Source organism: Nerophis lumbriciformis, linkage group LG22 (genome assembly GCF_033978685.3).
Source record: "Nerophis lumbriciformis linkage group LG22, RoL_Nlum_v2.1, whole genome shotgun sequence".
In the NCBI taxonomy this organism is placed as follows: Eukaryota; Metazoa; Chordata; class Actinopteri; order Syngnathiformes; family Syngnathidae; genus Nerophis; species Nerophis lumbriciformis.
The window spans coordinates 13,980,813-14,002,991 of record NC_084569.2 but is presented as its reverse complement, the minus strand read 5'-3'; the positions used below and the strand labels follow the sequence as shown (position 1 = coordinate 14,002,991).

The 22,179-nt window shown below is 43.4% G+C and overlaps 1 protein-coding gene across 1 annotated transcript in view; it reads left to right on the top strand.

Annotated features, from left to right (window-relative positions):
* LOC133615134 (cytochrome P450 2K1-like) overlaps positions 1-21,253 on the top strand; it is a 33,160-nt gene extending 11,907 nt beyond the window's left edge. Inside the window, exons 5-16 of the mRNA XM_072915778.1 lie at positions 207-386; positions 465-606; positions 706-890; positions 966-1,107; positions 1,181-1,360; positions 14,830-14,991; positions 18,078-18,238; positions 20,129-20,308; positions 20,377-20,518; positions 20,593-20,777; positions 20,851-20,992; positions 21,066-21,253. Of these exons, the coding sequence (XP_072771879.1) occupies positions 207-386; positions 465-606; positions 706-890; positions 966-1,107; positions 1,181-1,360; positions 14,830-14,991; positions 18,078-18,238; positions 20,129-20,308; positions 20,377-20,518; positions 20,593-20,777; positions 20,851-20,992; positions 21,066-21,253 (1,989 nt within the window). The remainder of the gene's footprint in view (positions 1-206; positions 387-464; positions 607-705; positions 891-965; positions 1,108-1,180; positions 1,361-14,829; positions 14,992-18,077; positions 18,239-20,128; positions 20,309-20,376; positions 20,519-20,592; positions 20,778-20,850; positions 20,993-21,065) is intronic.
* Positions 21,254-22,179: the final 926 nt, after the last annotated feature.

Below are 22,179 nucleotides of genomic sequence, written 5' to 3'. Positions count from 1 at the left end.
GATTGTAACCTTTAGACTGTTTGGATGTTACAAAAGCAGCACTTTTATTCAAAGTCCCCTGAGTATAGTGGCTATGTACATCATAAATTCACTAAATCGACAATATAGTTGTATATTATGTAATATTGATATTTGTATTGCCCAGGAATAATAATATTTACCAGAAATGCACTGAAGGGGATAATGTAAAGTTTGCTCCATTACAGATCTACAATGTCTTTCCATGGCTGGGTCCTTGGCTTAAAAACTGGAGGGATTTAATGAAGAATGTGGAGATCAACAAGCAGCATTTATTGCAATTAATAAACAAACTAAAGGAGACTTTCAATCCTGACATATGTCGGTGCTTTGTCGATGCTTTCTGCACACGTAAACAGAGTCTGGAGGTAAGACGTCATTGTGTTTACATTTTCACCTCTCCTTAATGCAACCATGCGCATAAAAAATAGGTTTTCCTTTGTTAGGAGTCTGACGCTCAGAGGGTGCACTACCATGATGAAAACCTGGTCTACAGTGTGATGAATTTGTTTGGCGCTGGAACGGACACAACATCAAACACTCTTCGCTGGAATTTACTTTTAATGGCCAAGTACCCTCAAATACAAGGTGCAAATCATAATAATAATGCAATTTACATTACTAACAGTGGTTGCATGAGAGAGTAGTGGTAAAGTGGCATTACTATCAGTGGTCTATTTCCTGCAGATCGGGTCCAGGAGGAGCTTAGTAGGGTGGTGGGAGACCGTCAGATCACAATGGAGGACAGGAGGAACCTGCCTTACATCGATGCTGTCATCCACGAGACGCAGAGGATCGCCAACATTGTCCCCACGTCCATCACTCACAGCACCAGCAGAGACGTCACCTTCCAGGGATACTTCATTGAAAAGGTCAGCTGCTGCTCCGTAAATAAAGGATCCCAATCAAGTCAAAACATAATGTTTTTTGTCACTTGGTGCACCAAGGGGACCACTGTGCTCCCTCTGCTGACATCTGTCCTCTATGATGAGAGTGAGTGGGAGACACCAAACACCTTCAACCCTTCCCACTTCCTGGACGAGGAGGGTAAATTCATCAGGAGGGATGCTTTCTTGCCCTTCTCTGCAGGTACAACCTGTCTTTCATTCTTTTATTAAGCTACAGTATTTGTTTTTTAGAATCACAAATAATGTCTTTGCAGGCCGCAGGGCTTGTCTTGGGGAAGGTCTGGCCCGGATGGAGCTCTTCCTCTTCTTCACCCACCTCCTGCAGCGCTTTCGATTCACCCCTGCACCCGGGATGTCAGAGGACCAGCTGGATTTGACGCCAGTGGTGGGCTTTACACTCAGTCCTCTACCACACCAGTTGTGTGCTGTGAGTCGCCACTGAGAAGGAGTTGTTTAGATAAAAGTAAGAGGAGTGTCTAATACCTTTGCACTCAGTCTATCAATTTAGGAATAATGATGAACATTATTAACATTATAATTTTATAAAATATCTAAGCACTGCAAATAATGACCACAATGTGACATTTGAAACACTTTGAAATGGTTGACTGAGTTACTTATACTTACTTTATATTAGTGTTTGTAATTATGTTAAAGTGGTCCAAAACCAAATACATTAAGTTTTTTATTTTGTGGATTTTATCTTGAATAAATAAGATCATGCAAATTTATGTTGTCCTGATGGGCAGCACGGTGGAACAGGGGTTGCAATAAGAAGGTCCTGGGTTTGATCCCTAGGCTCCATAGGTTGATTGGCAACAATAAACTGACCTGAGTGTGTGAGTGTGAATGTTGTCTGTCTATCTGTGTTGGACCTGCGATGAGGTGGCGACTTGCAGCTGGCATAGGCTCCAGCCACACCCGAGACCCCGTCACTTTCTCCTAATAATACAATTATTAATAATCTGTTAAAGTCAAACAAAATAAAGCATAGTGCAATAATTCAACCAACATTCCAACACCTGTGGCCATCATTTTGTGTTTGTTATTTATTGTTTTGAAAATAATTTAAATAGTTTTATTTAAAAATACAATATTTCAGATTCAGATTCAGATTCAGGCATACTTGCCAACCTTGAGACCTCCGATTTTGGGAGGTGGGGGCGTGGTCGGGGGTGGGGCAGGGCGTGGTTGGGGCGGGGGGCGTGTTTGGGGGCGTGGTTAAGAGGGGAGGAGTATATTTACAGCTAGAATTCACCAACTGGAGTATTTCATTCATATATATATATATATGTATGAAATACTTGACTTTCAGTGAATTCTAGCTATATCAATCAATCAATCAATGTTTATTTATATAGCCCTAAATCACAAGTGTCTCAAAGGGCTGCACAAGCCACAACGACATCCTCGGTATAGCCCACATAAGGGCAAGGAAAAACTCACCCCAGTGGGACGTCGATGTGAATGACTATGAGAAACCTTGGAGAGGACCGCATATGTGGGTAACCCCCCCCCCCTCTAGGGAGACCGAATGCAATGGATGTCGAGTGGGTCTAACATAATATTGTGAGAGTCCAGTCCATAGTGGATCCAGCATAACAGTAAGAGTCCAGTCCACAGTGGGGTCAGCAGGAAACCATCCCGAGCGGAGACGGGTCAGCAGCGCAGAGATGTTCCCAACCGATATACAGGCGAGCGGTCCATCCCGGGTCCCGACCCCGGACAGCCAGCACCCCATCCATGGCCACCGGATCTGTGTGTCTCCCCTTCCACAAGGGATAGGGGGGAGCAGAGGAGAAAAGAAAAGAAACGGCAGATCAACTGGTCTAAAAAAGGGGGGCTATTCAAAGGCTAGAGTATACAAATGAGTTTTGAGATGGGACTTAAATGTTTCTACTGAGGTAGCATCTCTAATTGTTACCGGGAGGGCATTCCATAGTACTGGAGCCCGAATAGAAAACGCTCTACAGCCCGCAGACTTTTTTTGGGCTCTGGGAATCACTAATAAGCCGGAGTTCTTTGAACGCAGATTTCTTGCCGGGACATATGGTACAATACAATCGGCAAGATAGGCTGGAGCTAGACCGTGTAGTATTTTATACGTAAGTAGTAAAACCTTAAAGTCGCATCTTAAGTGCACAGGAAGCCAGTGCAGGTGAGCCACTATAGGCGTAATATGATCAAACTTTCTTGTTCTTGTCAAAAGTCTAGCAGCCGCATTTTATACCAACTGTAATCTTTTAATGCTAGACATAGGGAGACCCGAAAATAATACGTTACAGTAATCGAGACGAGACGTAACGAACGCATGAATAATGATCTCAGCGTCGCTAGTGGACAAAATGGAACGAATTTTAGCGATATTACGGAGATGAAAGAAGGCCGTTTTAGTAACACTCTTAATGTGTGACTCAAAGGAGAGAGTTGGGTCCAAGATAATACCCAGATTCTTTACTGAGTCGCTTTGTGTAATTGTTTGGTTGTCAAATGTTAAGGTGGTATTATCAAATAAATGTCGGTGTTTAGCAGGACCGATAATCAGCATTTCCGTTTTCTTAGTGTTGAGTTGCAAGAAGTTAGCGGACATCCATTGTTTAATTTCATTAAGACACGCCTCCAGCTGACTACAATCCGGCATGTTGGTCAGCTTTAGGGGCGTGTAGAGTTGGGTGTCATCAGCATAGCAATGAAAGCTAACACCGTATTTGCGTATGATGTCGCCTAGCGGCAACATGTAAATACTAAAGAGTGCAGGGCCAAGAACCGAACCTTGGGGGACTCCGCACGTTACCTTAACATAGTCCGAGGTCACATTGTTATGGGAGACGCACTGCATCCTGTCAGTAAGATAAGAGTTAAACCACGATAAAGTCTGACATACCAATACGTGTTTTGATACGCTCTAATAAAATATTATGATCGACGGTATCGAAAGCAGCGCTAAGATCAAGAAGCAGCAACATAGATGACGCATCAGAATCCATCGTTAGCAGTAGATCATTAGTCATTTTTGCGAGGGCTGTCTCCGTAGAGTGATTTGCCCTGAAACCGGATTGAAAAGGTTCACAGAGATTGTTAGACACTAAGTGTTCATTTAGCTGCTGTGCGACAATTTTTTCGAGGATTTTCGAGATAAACGGAAGGTGGGACACCGGCCGGTAGTTTACCATGAGGTCAGGATCGAGGTTAGGTCTTTTGAGCAAAGGATGAATAACCGCTTTTTTGAATGCGAGTGGAACAGTGCCAGAGGAAAGTGATAAGTTTATAATATTTAGCACTGATGGACCTAATAATACAAAAAGCTCCTTAATAAGTTTCCCAGGAAATGGGTCAAGTAAACATGTTGTTTGTTTTGTCCCATTGACACATCTTAACAATTCCTCTAGTGTTATTTCATCAAAGAGAGAGAAACTATTTTGGAGGGCGGTATCCTTCGTAGATACAGTCGTATCTGTGTTCATAGAACCCAGTTGTAGCTGCGATGCATTGTCTTTAATCTCCTTTCTAATGAGTTAAATTTTCTTATTAAAGAAATTCATAAAATCATCTGCTGAGTGGGTGGAGCTACTGGGAGGAGTCCCTTGTTGGGTTAGCGATGCTACTGTACTAAACAAAAATTTCGGATCATTTTTGTTGAGGTGGATGAGATTTGAGTAATATTTAGCTTTAGCTAGGGTAAGCATGTGTTTATAAGTTATTAAACTATCACTCCATGCTTGATGGAAAACCTCAAGTTTAGTAGCGCGCCATTTGCATTCCAGCTTTCTACATGATAATTTATGGGCTCTAGTTTCTTCTGTAAACCATGGGGTGCGCCTTTTAGGGGCTCTTTTAAGCTTTAGCGGTGCTATACTATCAATGGTGTCGCGCAGGGCGTCGTTAAAGTTGTTAGTGAGGTTATCAATAGAGCCGACATAATTTGGGAATGGTGCCATTACCGAAGGCAGTAGGCCAGCAAGAGTCATCGTTGTGGCAGCATTAATGTTGCGGCTGCTATAGTAGTTATTATTATTAGTTTGTTGACAATGAGTCAGAACTTCAAATTTTATAAGGTAATGATCGGACATTACTTTAGTATACGGGAGTATCGTAACTTTGGAGGTGGTGACACCCCTGACCAGCACTAGATCTATTGTATTTCCGTTGCGATGCGTAGGTTCATTTATTATTTGTGTAAGACCACAGCTATCAATTATAGTCTGGAGCGCCATGCACTGAGGGTCCGATGGGGTATTCATATGGATATTAAAGTCCCCCATTATGATTATATTGTCGGCGTGCGTCACTAAATCAGCAACGAACTCTGAAAATTCACTGATGAAGTCCGAATTGGGTCCTGGGGGGCGGTAGATAACAGCCTGGTGGAGAGGCAGCGGTGTGACAAATCTCATAGTAAGCATCTCAAACGAGTTATATTTATTATTTAGGTTCGGGGTAAGATTAAAGTTTTTATTGTGTATGAGTGCAACTCCCCCACCCCTTTTAATGGGACGGGCAATATGCGCTCCCGCATAGCCAGGAGGAGACGCCTCACCCAGCGCAAAGAAATCGTCTGGTTTGAGCCAGGTCTCGGCGAGACCAATAACGTCAAGATTATTGTCTCTAATGACCTCATTAGCTAATAGCGTTTTGGAAGATAATGATCTTATGTTTAAGAAGCCCATATTATAGGTAGTGGGCTGTTTTGAGGAGTTTTTGTTGAAATTATCCGTAGTAGCAATATTAATAATGTTGTGTTTATTATGTGTAGTGCACTTTAAATAATTTCGACCATATCTAGGAATTGATATGACGGGAATTTTCCGATTGTTTGCTTGATGTTGTGATAAACCGAACGCATCATAACTTGCCACCTCAGTAGAGTGCATGTCTACTTCTGACACAAAAAAAAACATTTTTTGAGTTGTGTATTGTTCTAAAATAGTTGCTATGTGTGCAGGTATTATCCAGCCTGGCACTGGCTAGTTCTATTTTAACAAACTTCTCACCCGGACTAGCGCTTCTTTGAGGATTAGCCTTTCGCTTTGTTGTTAGCCCCGCTCGGCATCCCCGCTTCTGCTTCCGCTCACACCGCTTACGTGTCTTCCGTTGACGGTCCCCGCTGGCACTTAACTCCGCTGCTTTAGAGGCCGCTGGATGTAGCCAGCGAAGAATCCCCATGCTAGCGAGGAGGTCGAAAGTACCCGCATCTTTCAGCCTATAACGGCCCGATCTATCCACATCCAGAATCGTCTGTCGGTCGTATCTGATCACGAAGTGTCCACGCTGTGAGCCAGCCATGAAATAGACAGAATTGACGGGTATTTTTGCCAAATCGCTCTACACTTCCAAGAGCGTCTGCAAGCCGCTGCCATCAGGGCGCCGCCATCTTGTCTATTTCAATATTTTATATATATCCATCCATTTTCTACCGCTTATTCCCTTTTGGGATCGCGGGGGGCGCTGGAGCCTATCTCAGCTACAATCGGGCGGAAGGCGGGGTACACCCTGGACAAGTCGCCACCTCATCGCAGGGCCAACACAGATAGACAGACAACATTCACACTCACATCCACACACTAGGGCCAATTTAGTGTTGCCAATCAACTTATCCCCAGGTGCATGTCTTTGGAGGTGGGAGGAAGCCGGAGTACCCGGAGGGAACCCACGCAGTCACGGGGAGGACATGCAAACTCCACACAGAAAGATCCCGAGCCCGGGATTGAACCCAAGACTACTCAGGACCTTCGTATTGTGAGGCAGATGCACTAACCCCTCTTCCACCGTATATATTTATTTATTTTATTATATATATAAATAAAAGAAATACTTGAATTTCAATGTTCATTTATTTACACATATACACACACATAACACTCATCTACTCATTGTTGTACTTGAAAGTACAATGCAATACAATTCCGGGGCAATGGCACCTATCAAATACACAGTAATGAAAACACAGTTGTTCTACTAACTGTACTGTGTGTTATGAGAGTAGAGTATGTGTGTGTGTGGCCCTTTAATAGGTGACAGCATGTGAGGTGAGTGACGTCAGTGAGTGTGTGGGCGAGAGAAGAGAGGGAGCGTAGCGTGAGTGCGGGGAGGGACTAGTTGGTTTTGTGTTGGATTGGCTGTGTGCAAGCAATCAATAAAGCAAGATTTGCAAATAATTGCTGGACTCATCATTCACCCTAAAGTCGTCTGCTGTGGAGACCCACTGCCGGGTAAGGTGAAAGGTGTTGCCCCGAGCATACATTGGCCCTGGAGAAGTGTCTCCCCTGCGCTCTTAGACTATTGTCTCGTTCTTCTGCTTCGTCTCCTTGTGTACGCACACTGGACTCAGGTCCGGCTGAATTCCGGGAGATTTTCGGGAGAACATTTCTTCCGGGAGGTTTTCGGGAGAGGTGCTGAATTTCGGGAGTCTCCCGGAAAATCCGGGAGGGTTGGCAAGTATGGATTCAGGTAGGTCTTTATTGTCATTGCACAAATACAACAAAACTTTGTTTTCAGCACAAACCCGTTCAAGATAAGACAAAACAAACAGTGTACAAGGCTACAGAACAGGAACGCTGATGGGTCGCCATTTTAAGGCGCCCCGTAAAAGATGGGAAAAAGGTAGAACGCTGGGGAAAAAGATGAGTAAAAAAATACAATCTTGACTGGGCTCCTAAGGGGGCCTAGTCTGGAGTGGGGAAAAAACTCCATGCAATGCACACATAGACATGTTACATTTAATCACGACAAACTCGCAACAGAGCGGCGGGGAGTTGGGGCCCTGGAAGGCGACCGCTGCCATGAAGTGCTGCCATCCAACCATCACCCCGAGAAAGAAGCGGTGATGAAGGCATGGGGTGGGGGTGTGTGCATGTGTGCCCAAATGTCTTGGGTGTGATAATGTAATGTTTTTTATAGACTGCAAAAGTTCGACTCCAGGTGTTGTTGAGGAGGGAGGGAGGTCAAAAGCGTCCATCGTTGAGGTGTCCTCGGGGGTATTTTTCAGAACAGCCTGTTCCTGTTGTGCACAGCGTCAAGGCCATTCGAGGGAGTCAAATCGTAGATTAGGATGTTTGTTTTCCGCAAGCAGACAAAAAACACAATGACTTGTCTGTTCTATTTGTCCATGCTGGCTTCTCTCAAATTCAATTCAATTATCCTTATCAGCAATTTTCTCCATGATGTGATCCATCTTGCGATTCAGTTCAGAAATCGCCACAGTCTGTGATCCCACAGCCCGGCCCAAACCTTCCATTGCGATGAACAGCCTTTGGGCTCCTTGAGTGGCTGCCATCGTCTTACGAATTTGACGATACACCAGAGCAATGCCCAGCCCAATCAGCAGGTGCCCCGCGATCACGGTTCCAAATAGGTATATGTCTTCCACGTCCTCGATGGAAAGGACTGAGAGGCACATGATTCTCCATTTATCACAGGAATATCTCACGTACCCCGCAGCAATGGTTCCATCAGGGCAGCCAGGCTCCCCCGAACCTCTTTTTCTCGTCGAAAAGACTCTGTCAATTGCGTCGAGAGTCCAGCTGATCATTTCCATGTCTAATGTTTAGATTTGAGGACAGCGCAAAGAAAGAGGCTTCAAAAAAGTTCAGACAAGACAAAAACAAAGAGAGCAAGCTGGGAAAGGAGGGAGCGGAGAAACATGCGACCACCCTCACCAGAGGAGCCTAAAATATGAAACTTATATATATATATATCTATCATATTTTGAAAAAAGGGAAACATTTTGGGTATGGAAAATTACAATAACAATATGCAATACAAACATTTAATTGTATTTAGAATAGAATATACGAATAAAAATGTATTTTCATTGCACTTAATGCCCTACTTAAGAACTTTCAGTTTTGGTTAATTTTGGCGACACCAGTGGACATAAGCGGTAGTGTTTTGCCAGAAGTAAGACCACATTTACCATGAAGATTAGTGCATATAGCACACAATATCACCACACGGATTTAATATTACCGATCAGTAGAAAGTATCCACAGTAGGAACCTACCAATTTTCCTCAAACTTTATAGCTGCGGTTTGCAGTCATCACATTGTTTTTTCTTTATACAGTACTTTTGAGTTTGTTGCGTGGCCTGTGATGTCAGTGTAGAACTGCAAACTATCAAGCCGGTGGTTATTTATTGCTACCACGCACATTTCCGATAGCTAGTGAAGTGAATTCATGGACTCATATTATGTTCAACATATGGTGAATGTTTATATTCATTTTGGAGAAATCGAACCACCAGGTTTAAGTAAATAATGGTTGAGAAGGAGCTTTAGTTGGACATTCGCATGTGGACTGGAATTAGCTCTCTCACGAGAAGAAGCAATAAAACCAGGCTTCGGAATGCAAAAGTGATAGCTCTATCCGGGCGGAGAGACTCCATGTTTATCTTAAACATCAACCTACAAGTTATGGTATACATCTGTTGTCTTCCCAGTCACTCGGAAGGAATAAATTACTGTTCTCCAAGTTAGGAGTCTTTCATTTTTTTGACCTATGCTCCTCCGGGTACTGCAGACCTGTTTAATGACACTCGCTTGTACAAGTAATAAAGCAACTTTTTGTTCAACAAAGCGTCTCCGACATCTCTTTTGATCCAGCCGCACTGCCGTGTTGCCCTCCTGCCCGAAAACGGGGTGACAAGACCAGAAATACACTTCACTAGCATTAGCATTGTCATTTTGATTTGAGCATCGAAGGTCACTTACTAGTTTAGCAGTCAAAGTGGTTGTGGAGGGGGGCGTGGCCTGCGAGCCTGTCGCGGAACGGGGTGTGCAAGGACCGGCCTCGAAGACAGCGACAGGTGAGTAGATGGCCCAGGTGGGCCTTGTTATCTAATCACCTGTCGCTTTTATTAGCAGCAGCCGGGACGAGACGGGGCGGAGTTGGAGCCCGAGAAAGACACACGGACTGAAAAGTCGGAAAATAAATGGCTGGAAAGCAATCCCTGAATGAAAATAAAAGACTGTTACCTCAGACTGCCGGGCTCACAAGAGGAATCTTTGTGTCAGGAGAACCCACAGGAGGGCAACCTCTACAGCGGTATTCATACTTGCCAACCCTCCCGGATTTTCCGGGAGACTCCCGAAATTCAGCGCCTCTCCCGAAAACCTCCCGGGACAAATTTTCTCCCGAAAATCTCCCGAAATTCAGGCGGAGCTGGAGGCCACGCCCCCTCCAGCTCCATGCGGACCTGAGTGACGTGTTGACAGCCTGTTCTCACGTCCGCTTTCCCACAATGTAAACAGCCTGCCTGCCCAATCACATTATAACTGTAGAATGATCGAGGGTGAGTTCTTGGTTTCTTATGTGGATTTATTGTTAGGCAGTTTCATTAACGTCCTCCCAGCGCGGTAACAACACACAACAACAGCAGTCAAGTCTTCGTCTACCGTAAAGCAGTTCGTCTGCCGTAAACAGCAATGTTGTGACACTTTTAAACAGGACAATACTGCCATCTACTGTACATGCATATGTGACCCACCCATAATGTGTCACATTTTTGTGTTGATTTATTTATTTTATTTTGTGGTTTGAATTCGTTTTTGGAGCTGTCATTACACATTTATCAGTATTAACATTGGTCAGTAGGGGGCAGTAGGGCGTTTCTTCCCAATTGAATGCTATCACCTGCAGACCGGAAGTGTCTTGTCATTCTGATGAGCGCGACCAGTCTGTGAACAATTGAAACGTCCTGTGTGCTTTTTCCTCCTGTATAACAGGTTAGTTTTGGTGAATCAACTCGATCACTGAATAATATCCATGTGATCTTTATAAGTTTAAGTACACATTCTGATGGTGGAGCCTAACTCTAAAGTGTTTGTGAGTTGTAGTTTGTATTTGTGAATGAATCCAGTGCACAGCTGCAGTAATCAATACAAAAAGGCGACGTGAGTGCGCAATGTTTGTATAGGAACCTCTGATCCTAATTCAGACTCCCAAATTAGAGCTCCCGTTTTCTTATTGATTTTATAATGTATATTTGTATAATGTGTGTGTTCTGAAATAGTGACAGAGAATAGAACAAGGATGGACAATTCAACCCTTAACTCAACAATGAGTAGATGAGTGTTATGTGTGTGTATATGTGTAAATAAATGAACACTGAAATTCAAGTATTTATTTTATATATATATATATATATGTAATAAAATATATATATATATATATAGCTAGAATTCACTGAAAGTCAAGTATTTCTTATATATATATATATATATATATCTTAACCACGCCCCCAACCACGCCCCCCGCCCCACCCCCGACCACGCCCCCACCCCCACCCCCCGACTCCCAAAATCGGAGGTCTCAAGGTTGGCAAGTATGGCGGTATTGACCAAAAATCCCTCCTCATCTTTGAGCTCACGCCAGCGAGTAAAAACCGGGACAATGTTGATCCTTGATTGTCTAGGTCTCCTCAGACAAAACTTTTCGTTTCTTTCTTGGTTTTGTAGCTTCTTCCATGTAGGCGTTCGCATCAACTTCTGTCTTTTCAACAAATGGGTAAAGGGGGACTGACGTATGCCGTAAAGCAAGTCAGCACATTTGTAGTTTTTTGTGTGGCAGGGTTGCGGTCATCTGGTCCGAAGCTGCTCTGTAAGCCATCAAACCACGGAGGGTTTGAAGTGGCGAAGGCGTTGGGTGAGGGTGAGGTATGTGTGCTTATGTGTATAGCAGTCCAAAGGTGCATGCTCAGTGTCCCGGAACAGAGCCAATAATAAACAGAGCCAACATTTTTTTTTTTAAAGCGTCTTTTGCTGCACTGGTCACTCTGGGGTGTTAACAGCATGAACCTTCCAAGGCCATTGCAGAGGGAGCCGAATTGTAGATAAGGATTGTTTTGGTGAAGGCGAGCAAACACATTCCAATGGTTTGTGTGTTAAAATTGTACATTCTGACTCTCAAATGTATCCTAATGTAGCCTTGCAAAGCAGAAAGCTTCTCCGAGATGTTATCCAATTTGTGAATTAATTCCCAGATCGCCAAAGTCTGGGTGTTTAAGCTCTACCCAACGCAATCATCAGGACGGGCAGCTTTTGGGCTGTTTATACGGCTGTCTTTATCTTCCAAATGTGTCGATAGACTAGAGCAATGCTCAATTCAATCAGCAGATGACCTGTTATCATAGTTTCAAATAGATATCTTCAACGCCTTAGATGGAAAGAACCGGCAGGCACAGGACTCACCACTTCTCCCAAGAGTCCCTCATGTATCCGGCAGCAAACGTCCCTTCAGGTCAGGCAGGTTCCCCTGAACATGAGTTTCTCATTGAGAAGATCTTGTCAATTGAGTTGTGAAACCAGTTTATCAATCCCATGTTTTAGATTTCGTATAATGTAGAATTAGATGTAAATGTATATGTTTCCTCACTGTCACGCTTCAAATAAAAAACAACCCTATCGTTCATGTAAATGAGGAAGTCAATCGATTTGGTTTGTTCGTGAATATCACAACCCTTCAGTGTTTTGTTCAGATTTGATACTCAAAGAATAACCAATCAATCAATCAATCAATGTTTATTTATATAGCCCTAAATCACAAGTGTCTCAAAGGGCTGCACAAGCCACAACGACATCCTCGGTACAAAGCCCACATAAGGGCAAGGAAAAACTCACCCCAGTGGGACGTCGATGTGAATGACTATGAGAAACCTTGGAGAGGACCGCATATGTGGGTAACCCCCCCCCCCTCTAGGGGAGACCGAAAGCAATGGATGTCGAGTGGGTCTGACATAATATTGTGAGAGTCCAGTCCATAGTGGATCCAACATAATAGTAAGAGTCCAGTCCATAGTGGGGCCAGCAAGACACCATCCTGAGCGGAGACGGGTCAGCAGCGCAGAGATGTTCCCAGCCGATGCACAGGCGAGCGGTCCACCCCGGGTCCCGACTCTGGACAGCCAGCACTTCATCCATGGCCACCGGACCTGTGCCCCCCCCCCCCCCCCCGGCAGATCAACTGGTCTAACAGGGGGGCTATTTAAAGGCTAGACTATACAAATGAGTTTTAAGATGGGACTTAAATGCTTCTACTGAGGTAGCATCTCTAATTGTTACCGGGAGGGCATTCCATAGTACTGGAGCCCGAATAGAAAACGCTCTATAGCCCGCAGACTTTTTTTGGGCTCTGGGAATCACTAATAAGCCGGAGTTCTTTGAACGCAGATTTCTTGCCGGGACATATGGTACAATGCAATCGACAAGATAGGACGGAGCTAGACCGTGTAGTATTTTATACGTAAGTAGTAAAACCTTAAAGTCACATCTTAAGTGCACAGGAAGCCAGTGCAGGTGAGCCAGTAAAGGCGTAATATGATCAAACTTTCTTGTTCTTGTCAAAAGTCTAGCAGCCGCATTTTGTACCAATTGTAATCTTTTAATGCTAGACATAGGGAGACCCGAAAATAATACGTTACAGTAGTCGAGACGAGACGTAACGAACGCATGAATAATGATCTCAGCGTTGCTAGTGGATAAAATAGAACGAATTTTAGCGATATTACGGAGATGAAAGAAGGCCGTTTTAGTAACACTCTTAATGTGTGATTCAAACGAGAGAGTTGGGTCGAAGATAATACCCAGATTCTTTACTGATTCGCCTTGTGTAATTGTTTGGTTGTCAAATGTTAAGGTGGTATTATTAAATAAATGTCGGTGTTTAGCAGGATCGATAATCAGCATTTCCGTTTTCTTGGCGTTGAGTTGCAAGAAGTTAGCGGACATCCATTGTTTAATTTCATTAAGACACGCCTTCAGCTGACTACAATCCGGCGTGTTGGTCAGCTTTAGGGGCATGTAGAGTTGGGTGTCATCAGCATAACAATGAAAGCTAACACCGTATTTGCGTATGATGTCACCTAGCGGCAGCATGTAAATACTAAAGAGTGCAGGGCCAAGAACCGAACCCTGAGGAACTCCGCACGTTACCTTAACATAGTCCGAGGTCACATTATTATGGGAGACGCATTGCATCCTGTCAGTAAGATAAGAGTTAAACCACGACAAAGCTAAGTCTGACATACCAATACGTGTTTTGATACGCTCTCATAAAATATTATGATCGACGGTATCGAAAGCAGCGCTAAGATCAAGAAGATGGCGACTGCGTCGAGATGGCGGCTGCGTCGTGGGAGGACCCGCTGAAGACGAAGATGGCGGCTGCGTCGTGGGAGGACACGCTGAAGACGAAGATGGCGGCTGCATTGTGGGAGGACCTGCTGAAGACGAAGATGGCGGCTGCGTTGGGTTTTGTAATATTGATTTGCCCAGGAACACGTGTTAACAGCAGTGAGTGGCAAAATTATCACCTAAATTAATAGATGTCCTCACAAATATTAATATGAATATGAAGCATTTAATGCATCGGCAAAAAAGTGAAATTTGTGTCTTTGTCTTTTTTAGTTTTTTACATTGCTGAAATCAAATGTCTGCAAAGTCCGAACAAATACTTCTGTGTGTCGCTGAAGTATCCACAACATAAAGAAATATACGTACGTCAGCCATGAAGTGAGTGTAAGGCAGTGCACATTTCCACGTCAATGTCAGTCTTGATAAATCTCAACTTTGCCATGAAAAAGTGCATACGCCAGGTTTTTGTGCAAGCTTGTTACATGACGGCCCTGGTGTGAACCGTGCGTCACTGACCCCAAGAGATTATGAGCAAGTCTGGAGTAAATTAATAACTTAAAACTATACAAGTTAGTTAAATATGAAGACAAGCCTTTATAAATAAACAGATTTGTGTGTTACTTGGCAGAACTGTAGGGTAGTAGTGTTTGTGACCCCCATCCCTACACCCAGAAAAGTACACATGTGACATAGAGATTCACACATTTGATTTACTAATAATTTTATTGAAATGCAATTACACTAAAATATGTTTTTTCCCTATTAAAACACACTTGTCACTTGCTTTCAGGGATAACATTCTCCAACGGTGATGGCTGGAAGGAAATGAGGCGCTTTACCTTAACAACTCTGCGAGATTTTGGGATGGGCAAGAGACTCAGTGAGGAGAAAATCACTGAGGAATGTCACTACCTGATTGAAGAGTTTGAAAAACATAAAGGTAACTTTTTTTATTGGCGGCTGTTGACTTTTTAAGTAGGAGACGCTCATTTTCAGCTACTCTCTAAACGCGAGTACAGTCTCCAATAACAGATAAAAAATAAAAAGATGCTGGATTTTACAAATAAAACGTAATTTAGAGGATTGTAAAACCGTGTATATCAACTCGTAACAACGGCATAAATGTTGATTTATCATCTTTTAACAATTTATCAACTGTCGTGAACAAGGCTGAAAGGCAAGATGTATGCCCATCGAGATTGGCAGCAGAGGATTTGTGGGGCACTCACTCCACGAAGCCCTAAGTGCCCTGTGCATCACAGGAACAGCAAGGAGCGGAGCCATCAAGAACATCACCGAAGCAACTGAGAAAGCGTCGAGATGGCTCTGGATCTTTTCTTTTTGTGGTTGGTCACATTGGAGAGGATGTATGATGTTGGAAAGACAAGAAACACCTTATGACCCCAGAAACATCACTGAGAATGTGTTCAGGTGCATCAGAAGATGCATCGAAGAACTAACATTTCTGGCGAAACCAGTGAAAAACAAAAAGAGGCTGGCTGATGACCGGGAAAGACCGGAGAAAACTTGAGAGATAGTTGGCAGCCTGGAAAGACAGCAAACAGGGCAGGGAGGGTCGGCAGCCCAAACCGCTTCCTCCGACAGGAGGAAACCCACCATTAAGCTACAACATGACTCATGGTAAAATGCCCCAAAGAAGCCAGAGAAGGAGGATGATGAGCACCCCAATTTGACAGACCAAAGGCTACCGACCAATGACGACGGACAAATGACAACGACCGCAGCATGCAGATGCGGTGAGATGAGGCCTCAAGAGTCATAAGGCCAGGAAAGTGTTTGAGCAGGAGAATGTATCACAGCGCACATATACCATATCCGATGAGACGCAGGAGGAGCTGCACCTCCACAATGCCCGAAGCCTCCTTGTGGCAGTAGCCGTTCCTCCAAGTCTGCCCCTGGCAAAGGTTTGAATCAAGTGGCCACAGGCCTGTAAGACGATAGTTTGGCAGAGCTACGGGCTGTCTTGAAGAAAAGGCTGATGACCCTGCGCAGAGCTGAATACCACCGAAGGCGCCGGAAAGAGAGATCCATGAAGCGTTCTTCATTCATAGCCAACCCCTTTGGCTTCACCAAACAGCTGCTGGGGCAGAAAAGGGATGGGTGCCTGGACTGTTCCAAGGAGGAAATTGACCTGCATCACCACAACACCTACAAACGCACATTGACCCTAGCAGACAGGACGATCTGGGTCAGTGCGATATCCTTGTAGACCGACCACCTCCTACTAAGGATTTTGACACCAGGGAGCTACTTCTGAAAGAAGTACAGGAGGTTGTGAAGAAGGCGACAGCTGACTCAGCCTCTGGACCAAGTGGTATACTGTAAAAAATCTACAAAAACTGTCCATCACTACTCAGGCGACTTTGGAAGATCCTCAGAGTCATATGGAGGAGAGGAAAGATGGCGCAGCAGTGGAGATTTGCTGAAGAGAAGGATTCCAAGAAGATTGACCAATTCAGGAGAATCTTCTAACTGAGCATGGAAAGAAATAACTTCTTCAGCATAGTAACAAGGCGGTTGGTGGACCTCCTCTCCAGCAACAACTACATAACACGTTGGGAGGGATCTCAGGATAACCGGGGTGTCTACAACACACTGGAGTTTTGACCCAGCTAAACAGATAAGCCTGGGAGAATAAGTGAGAGCTGCAGATATCCCGAGCTAATACAAATGGATCTATCCCACACAAGCTGGTCCAGACCACCATGACTAAACATCGTGTGCAACACCATATCACAGATCTAATCCTGGATTACAACCAATTCAGGACGAGAGTCACGGCAGGAGAAGCAACTTCAGAGTGGCATAGGTTGGAAGTGGGGATAATCTATTTAACCTTGTTTGCCCTAGCAATGAACATGATTGTGAAGTCTGCGGAGCCAGAGTGCAGAGGCCCAAGGACCCAATCAGGGACCAGCCAGCCCTCGATCAGGGCTTTTATGGATTAACTGACTGTCACCACAGAGTCAGTGCCAGGATGCAGGTGGCAAAGACTCATACTGTGGGCTTTGATGTGATTAAAACCAGCAAAGTCCAGATCGTGGTGAAAAAGAGGAAGGTCACAGATAGGTTCCGGTTCAACATTGAAGGGTCAATGATACAACCAGTGTCAGAGAAGCCTGTGAAGAGTTTAGGCAAGGTCTATGACGGCATCCTTAAAGACTCTTCATCTGTGCAGTCAACCTGTAAGAAACTGGACAGCTAGCTGAGATCAGTGAACAGATTCAGTGGAGGATTTGTGAGGCACTCACTCCACAGAGCCCTAAGTGCCCTCGGCATCACAGGAAAAGCAAGAAGCTAAGCCATCAAGAAAACCTCAAAATGGCTCTGGATCCAAAGTGGAGAACCATGGGACGGACAAGCAAGTGCCACTTTAACACAAACCGCATTTTTTGTTTTTTGCTTTTTGCTGTTGGGTCACCTGGGAGAGAAGGTGTATGATGTCTGAAAGACCCGAAACACCTTATAACCCCAGGTACATCACTGAGGATGTGTTCAGGTGCATCAGAAAATGTAACCAAGAACTCTGGCAATGATCTATATTTCAAAATAGCTGATTTGCTCATTTTGCTGTCAATCAAAAAGGGATTCAGCATCAGACAGATCATCCAAACATTATGCGGAAGCTCAACGTCCAGGCCAGCCGAGGCTAAGCCCACTTTTCATACACTTCCAGAAACGCTGAGCGTCTGATGGGCGGGACAAAACCGAGCATTTACCCAGCAGTGGAACAATGCTCTCGTGTCAATGGTAGCTCAGCTTCAACACTGTTTAATGCACTACCACTACCACAGTGAACAAAAAGAATGTTGCATCAACTATTGCGAAAGTAATTGATTCTCAACAATAGTTTAATGGATTCTAACACATTTGTAGTCAATTAAATGTAAATATTTTGACGTTTTAGGGGAAACTGAGCTTTCCTTGCTGTCATAAAGCAACCACCGCTGATTAAATCCACATTACTTTGCTTTGGTTCCTAAAGCACTCTGGGTTTCTGCTCAGGCAAAGCCTTTGACAACACAACGATCATCAGCTATGCAGCTTCAAATATCATATCGGCCATCATGTTTGGAAAGAGGTTTGACTTCAATGATGCAGTCCTCCCAGATATGGTGAAGAATGACCAAGAAACCATCCGTCTGTCTGGATCAGCTTCCATCATGGTTGTCTATCATACTGTTGTGTACTTGTGTACTGCATTTCCTTATATCAGTCCTTTTCAAATAGTGGGGCGGGCCCCCCAGGGGTTGGGCGTAACAGAAAACAATTGAGAAGCGTATATAGACATATACATCCGCAAGACACTTTATGAGGTTTGATTGATTGAGACTTTTATTAGTAGGTTGCACAGTGAAGTACATATTCTGTACAATTGACCACTAAATGGTAACACCCGAATACATTTTTCAACTTGTCGGGGTCCACTTAAATTGATTCATGATAAAGATATATACTATCAGATATATACTATCAACATAATACAGTCATCACACAAGATAATCACATTGAATTATTTACATTATTTACAATCCGGGGTGTGGAGAGGGGGGGGGGTTAGGTTTGGTTGTTATCATCAGTCATCAGAGAGAGAGAGAGAGAGAGATCAGAAGGCATAAGAAAAAGTATCTGCATTTGATTGTTTACATTTGATTATTAACAATCCGGGGAGGGTGTTAGTTTAGGGTTGTAGCTGCCTGGAGGTGTACTTTTATTGCGGTTTTGAAGGAGGATAGAGATGCCCTTTCTTTTATACCTGTTGGGAGCGCATTCCACATTGATGTGGCATAGAAAGGTACACCTAATAAAGTGTCCAAAATGTTTTATGTTACCCATGAAGCACATTTTATTAAAAAATATAGTATCATTGCAATAATATAAAGTGTACTGAAATCAAGAAGTAGAAGATTGACAAAAGAACATGAAAATGGTAACTACCTATAAGTATTAACAAAAACATTGATTGATAGTAATAACAAATATACTATTACATAATAAAACATTACATTACATAAAAGCAGTAGGGATCAAGGAAGAAGCAGACAACCACAAAATAAGTAGATGAATAGATTTTGTTTTATTCTATTGTTTCAGATCCGATTTGCGATAACAGTCCCCTGTAACAGTTTTCATATTTGGAGGCTGCAACTTTAGAAAAATACAGAAAACAACAATTTTGAACCTGCCAACTTCAGTTTTGTTAATAAAAAACTTTTATTTAAATCACATTATTTGATAATTGGGGCTTTATTTTTTTTGACAATTTAATAACATTTTTATTTAAGTGTAAAAGTATGGAAAATTACTTTTTGCACTGTTTTTATTTACACCGTTTCGATACGACAAAAAGCAGCACTTTCATTTTGGAAGCCCATGTGTCCAGTGGTATTCAGTATTTATGTTCACTTGTTCCGCAATATCATTGTAGTTGATAGAATATTAATATTTCTGTCATGTCTGTGTGATCATGTTTTGTTTTAGTCATGTTCGGTTTTGTTTTTGGACTTTTTGTGCACTTTTGTTTTGTTTTGTCACCATAGCAACCATTAGTTTTCACCTGTCATGTCACGCACCTGTTTCACGTTTTGAGTCCCGCACTTGCTTTCACTAATCATGTCTATAGTATTTAAGTTCATTGTTTTCAGTTTGTCGTACTGACGACATCTCACATTTATGCTCTGCACATTCCTGACACTTTTTTCATGTCCATCGTTCATGCTGCTCCTTTTGTCCATGCCAAGTAAGTTTTGTTTATTAATGCCACAGTTAGTGTTTTTTGTTGTTCATAGTTTCTGCCTTTGTGCAAGTATTTGTTTTCATAGCCAAGTTGTTTCTCCGCCACTGTGCGCGCTTTTCGTTTGTACTTTTTTTTTGATAGTAATAATAAATCATGTACTCACATTCCCGTCTCGCCCGAGCCAACTTTCCGTTGCCTTCCGGAAAAGCAAACACCCAGGACCAAGTCTTGACAATTTCAATTGCCCATAAAAGATAATGTTGTCCAAATAAACAGAAAATGCATCAAAGGGAATAATGTCTATTTTGTTCCATGACAGATCTACGATGCGTTTCCAATGCTGGGCCCTTGGCTTAAAAACTGGAGGGATATAATGAAGAATATGGAGAATAACAAGCATCATATATCGCAATTAATAAACAAACTCAAAGAGACTTTTAATCCTGACATATGTCGGTGCTTTGTCGATGCTTTCTGCACACGTACGCTGAGTCTGGAGGTAAAATCTATTTTCACCTCTCTTTAACGCAACAATGCATATAAAAAATAGCAGTTGCCTTTTGTTAGGAGTCTGATGCTCAGAGGGTGCACTACCATGATGACAACCTGGTCTACAGTGTGATGAATTTGTTTGCCGCTGGAACGGACACAACATCAAACACTCTTCGCTGGAGTCTACTTTTAATGGCCAAGTACCCTCAAATACAAGGTGCAAATCATAATAACAATGCATGAGAGAGTCGTGGTAGAGTGGCATTACTATCAGTGGTCTATTTCCTGCAGATCGTGTCCAGGAGGAGCTTAGTAGGGTGGTGGGAGACCGTCAGATCACAATGGAGGACAGAAGGAACCTGCCTTACATCGATGCTGTCATCCACGAGACGCAGAGGTTCGCCAACATTGTCCCCACTTCCGTCACTCGCAGCACCAGCAGAGACGTCACCTTCCAGGGATACTTCATTGAAAAGGTCAGCTGCTGCTCTGTAAATAAAGGATCCCAATCAAGTCATAAAATAATGATTTGTCACTTGGTGCACCAAGGGGACCACTGTGCTCCCTCTGCTGACATCTGTCCTCTATGATGAGAGTGAGTGGGAGACACCAAACACCTTCAATCCTTCCCACTTACTGGACGAGGAGGGTAAATTCATCAGGAGGGATGCTTTCTTGCCCTTCTCTGCAGGTACAACCTCTAATTCTTTCTTTTATTAAGCTCCAATATTTGTTTTTTAGAATCACAAATATTGTCTTTGCAGGCCGCAGGGCTTGTCATGGGGAAGGTCTGGCCCGGATGGAGCTCTTCCTCTTCTTCACACACCTCCTGCAGCGCTTTCGATTCACCCCTGCACCCGGGATGTCAGAGGACCAGCTGGATTTGACGCCAGTGGTGGGCTTTACACTCAGTCCTCTACCACACCAGTTGTGTGCTGTGAGTCGCCACTAACGAGGAGTTGTTTAGATAAAAGTAAAAGGAGTGTCTAATACCTTTGCACTCACTCTGTCAATTTAGGATCAATGATTAACATTATTAACATTACAATGGAGTTTTTCTGAGCTGCACTGCAAATAATGACCAAAATGTGTGACATTTGAGAAACTTTCAAATAATTCATACTAGTGTTGTCTTGATACCAATATTTTGGTACTGGTACCAAAATGTATTTTGATACTTTTCTAAATAAAGAGGACCACACAAAATTGCATTATTGGCTTTATTTTAACAAAAGATCTTAGGGTACATTAAACATATGTTTCTTATGGCAAGTTTGTCCTTAAATAAAATAGTGAACATACAAGACAACTTGTCTTTTTGTTATGATCCGCTGCACGGATCATATTTTTGTTTTTGTTTTCAAGTCACTTGTGTTTTCAGCACCTCTTGAGTTTGTTTCTGTTGCCATGACGGCAGATTATAGTCACCTGCCTCTGGTTAGTGTCCCGGACGCGCACCTGTTGCCCGGGCACTAATCAGAGGGCTATTTAGTTTACGCGCTGGCCTCATTCGGTCTGTTGGTTATGTTTGCTCCTACGCAACAAGTTACGTTCTTGGTTTCTCTCATAGTCTGCATTTTTGATGTTAGCATCTTTTGGCTACCCTCTTGTTTTCCGTGCCGTGGTGCACCGCGCAGCATTTTGTTCTGCAATCAGAATAAATCATTTATTCTCACCTGCAAGCCGCTTCCTGACATCCCTCTGCATCTTGAAAAGACGACCTCCGGCATCACAATGCCTCGTAAGCGTAACAGAAAACCAACAGCAGACAGTCTTTTCGAAGAGGGCGTGGAGGATTCCGGCTACGGGACGTGGCTGGTCTTAAAGGCGATGGAGAGAGAGACTCTCCAGTATTCCCCTTTGGAGCGCGAAGACCTT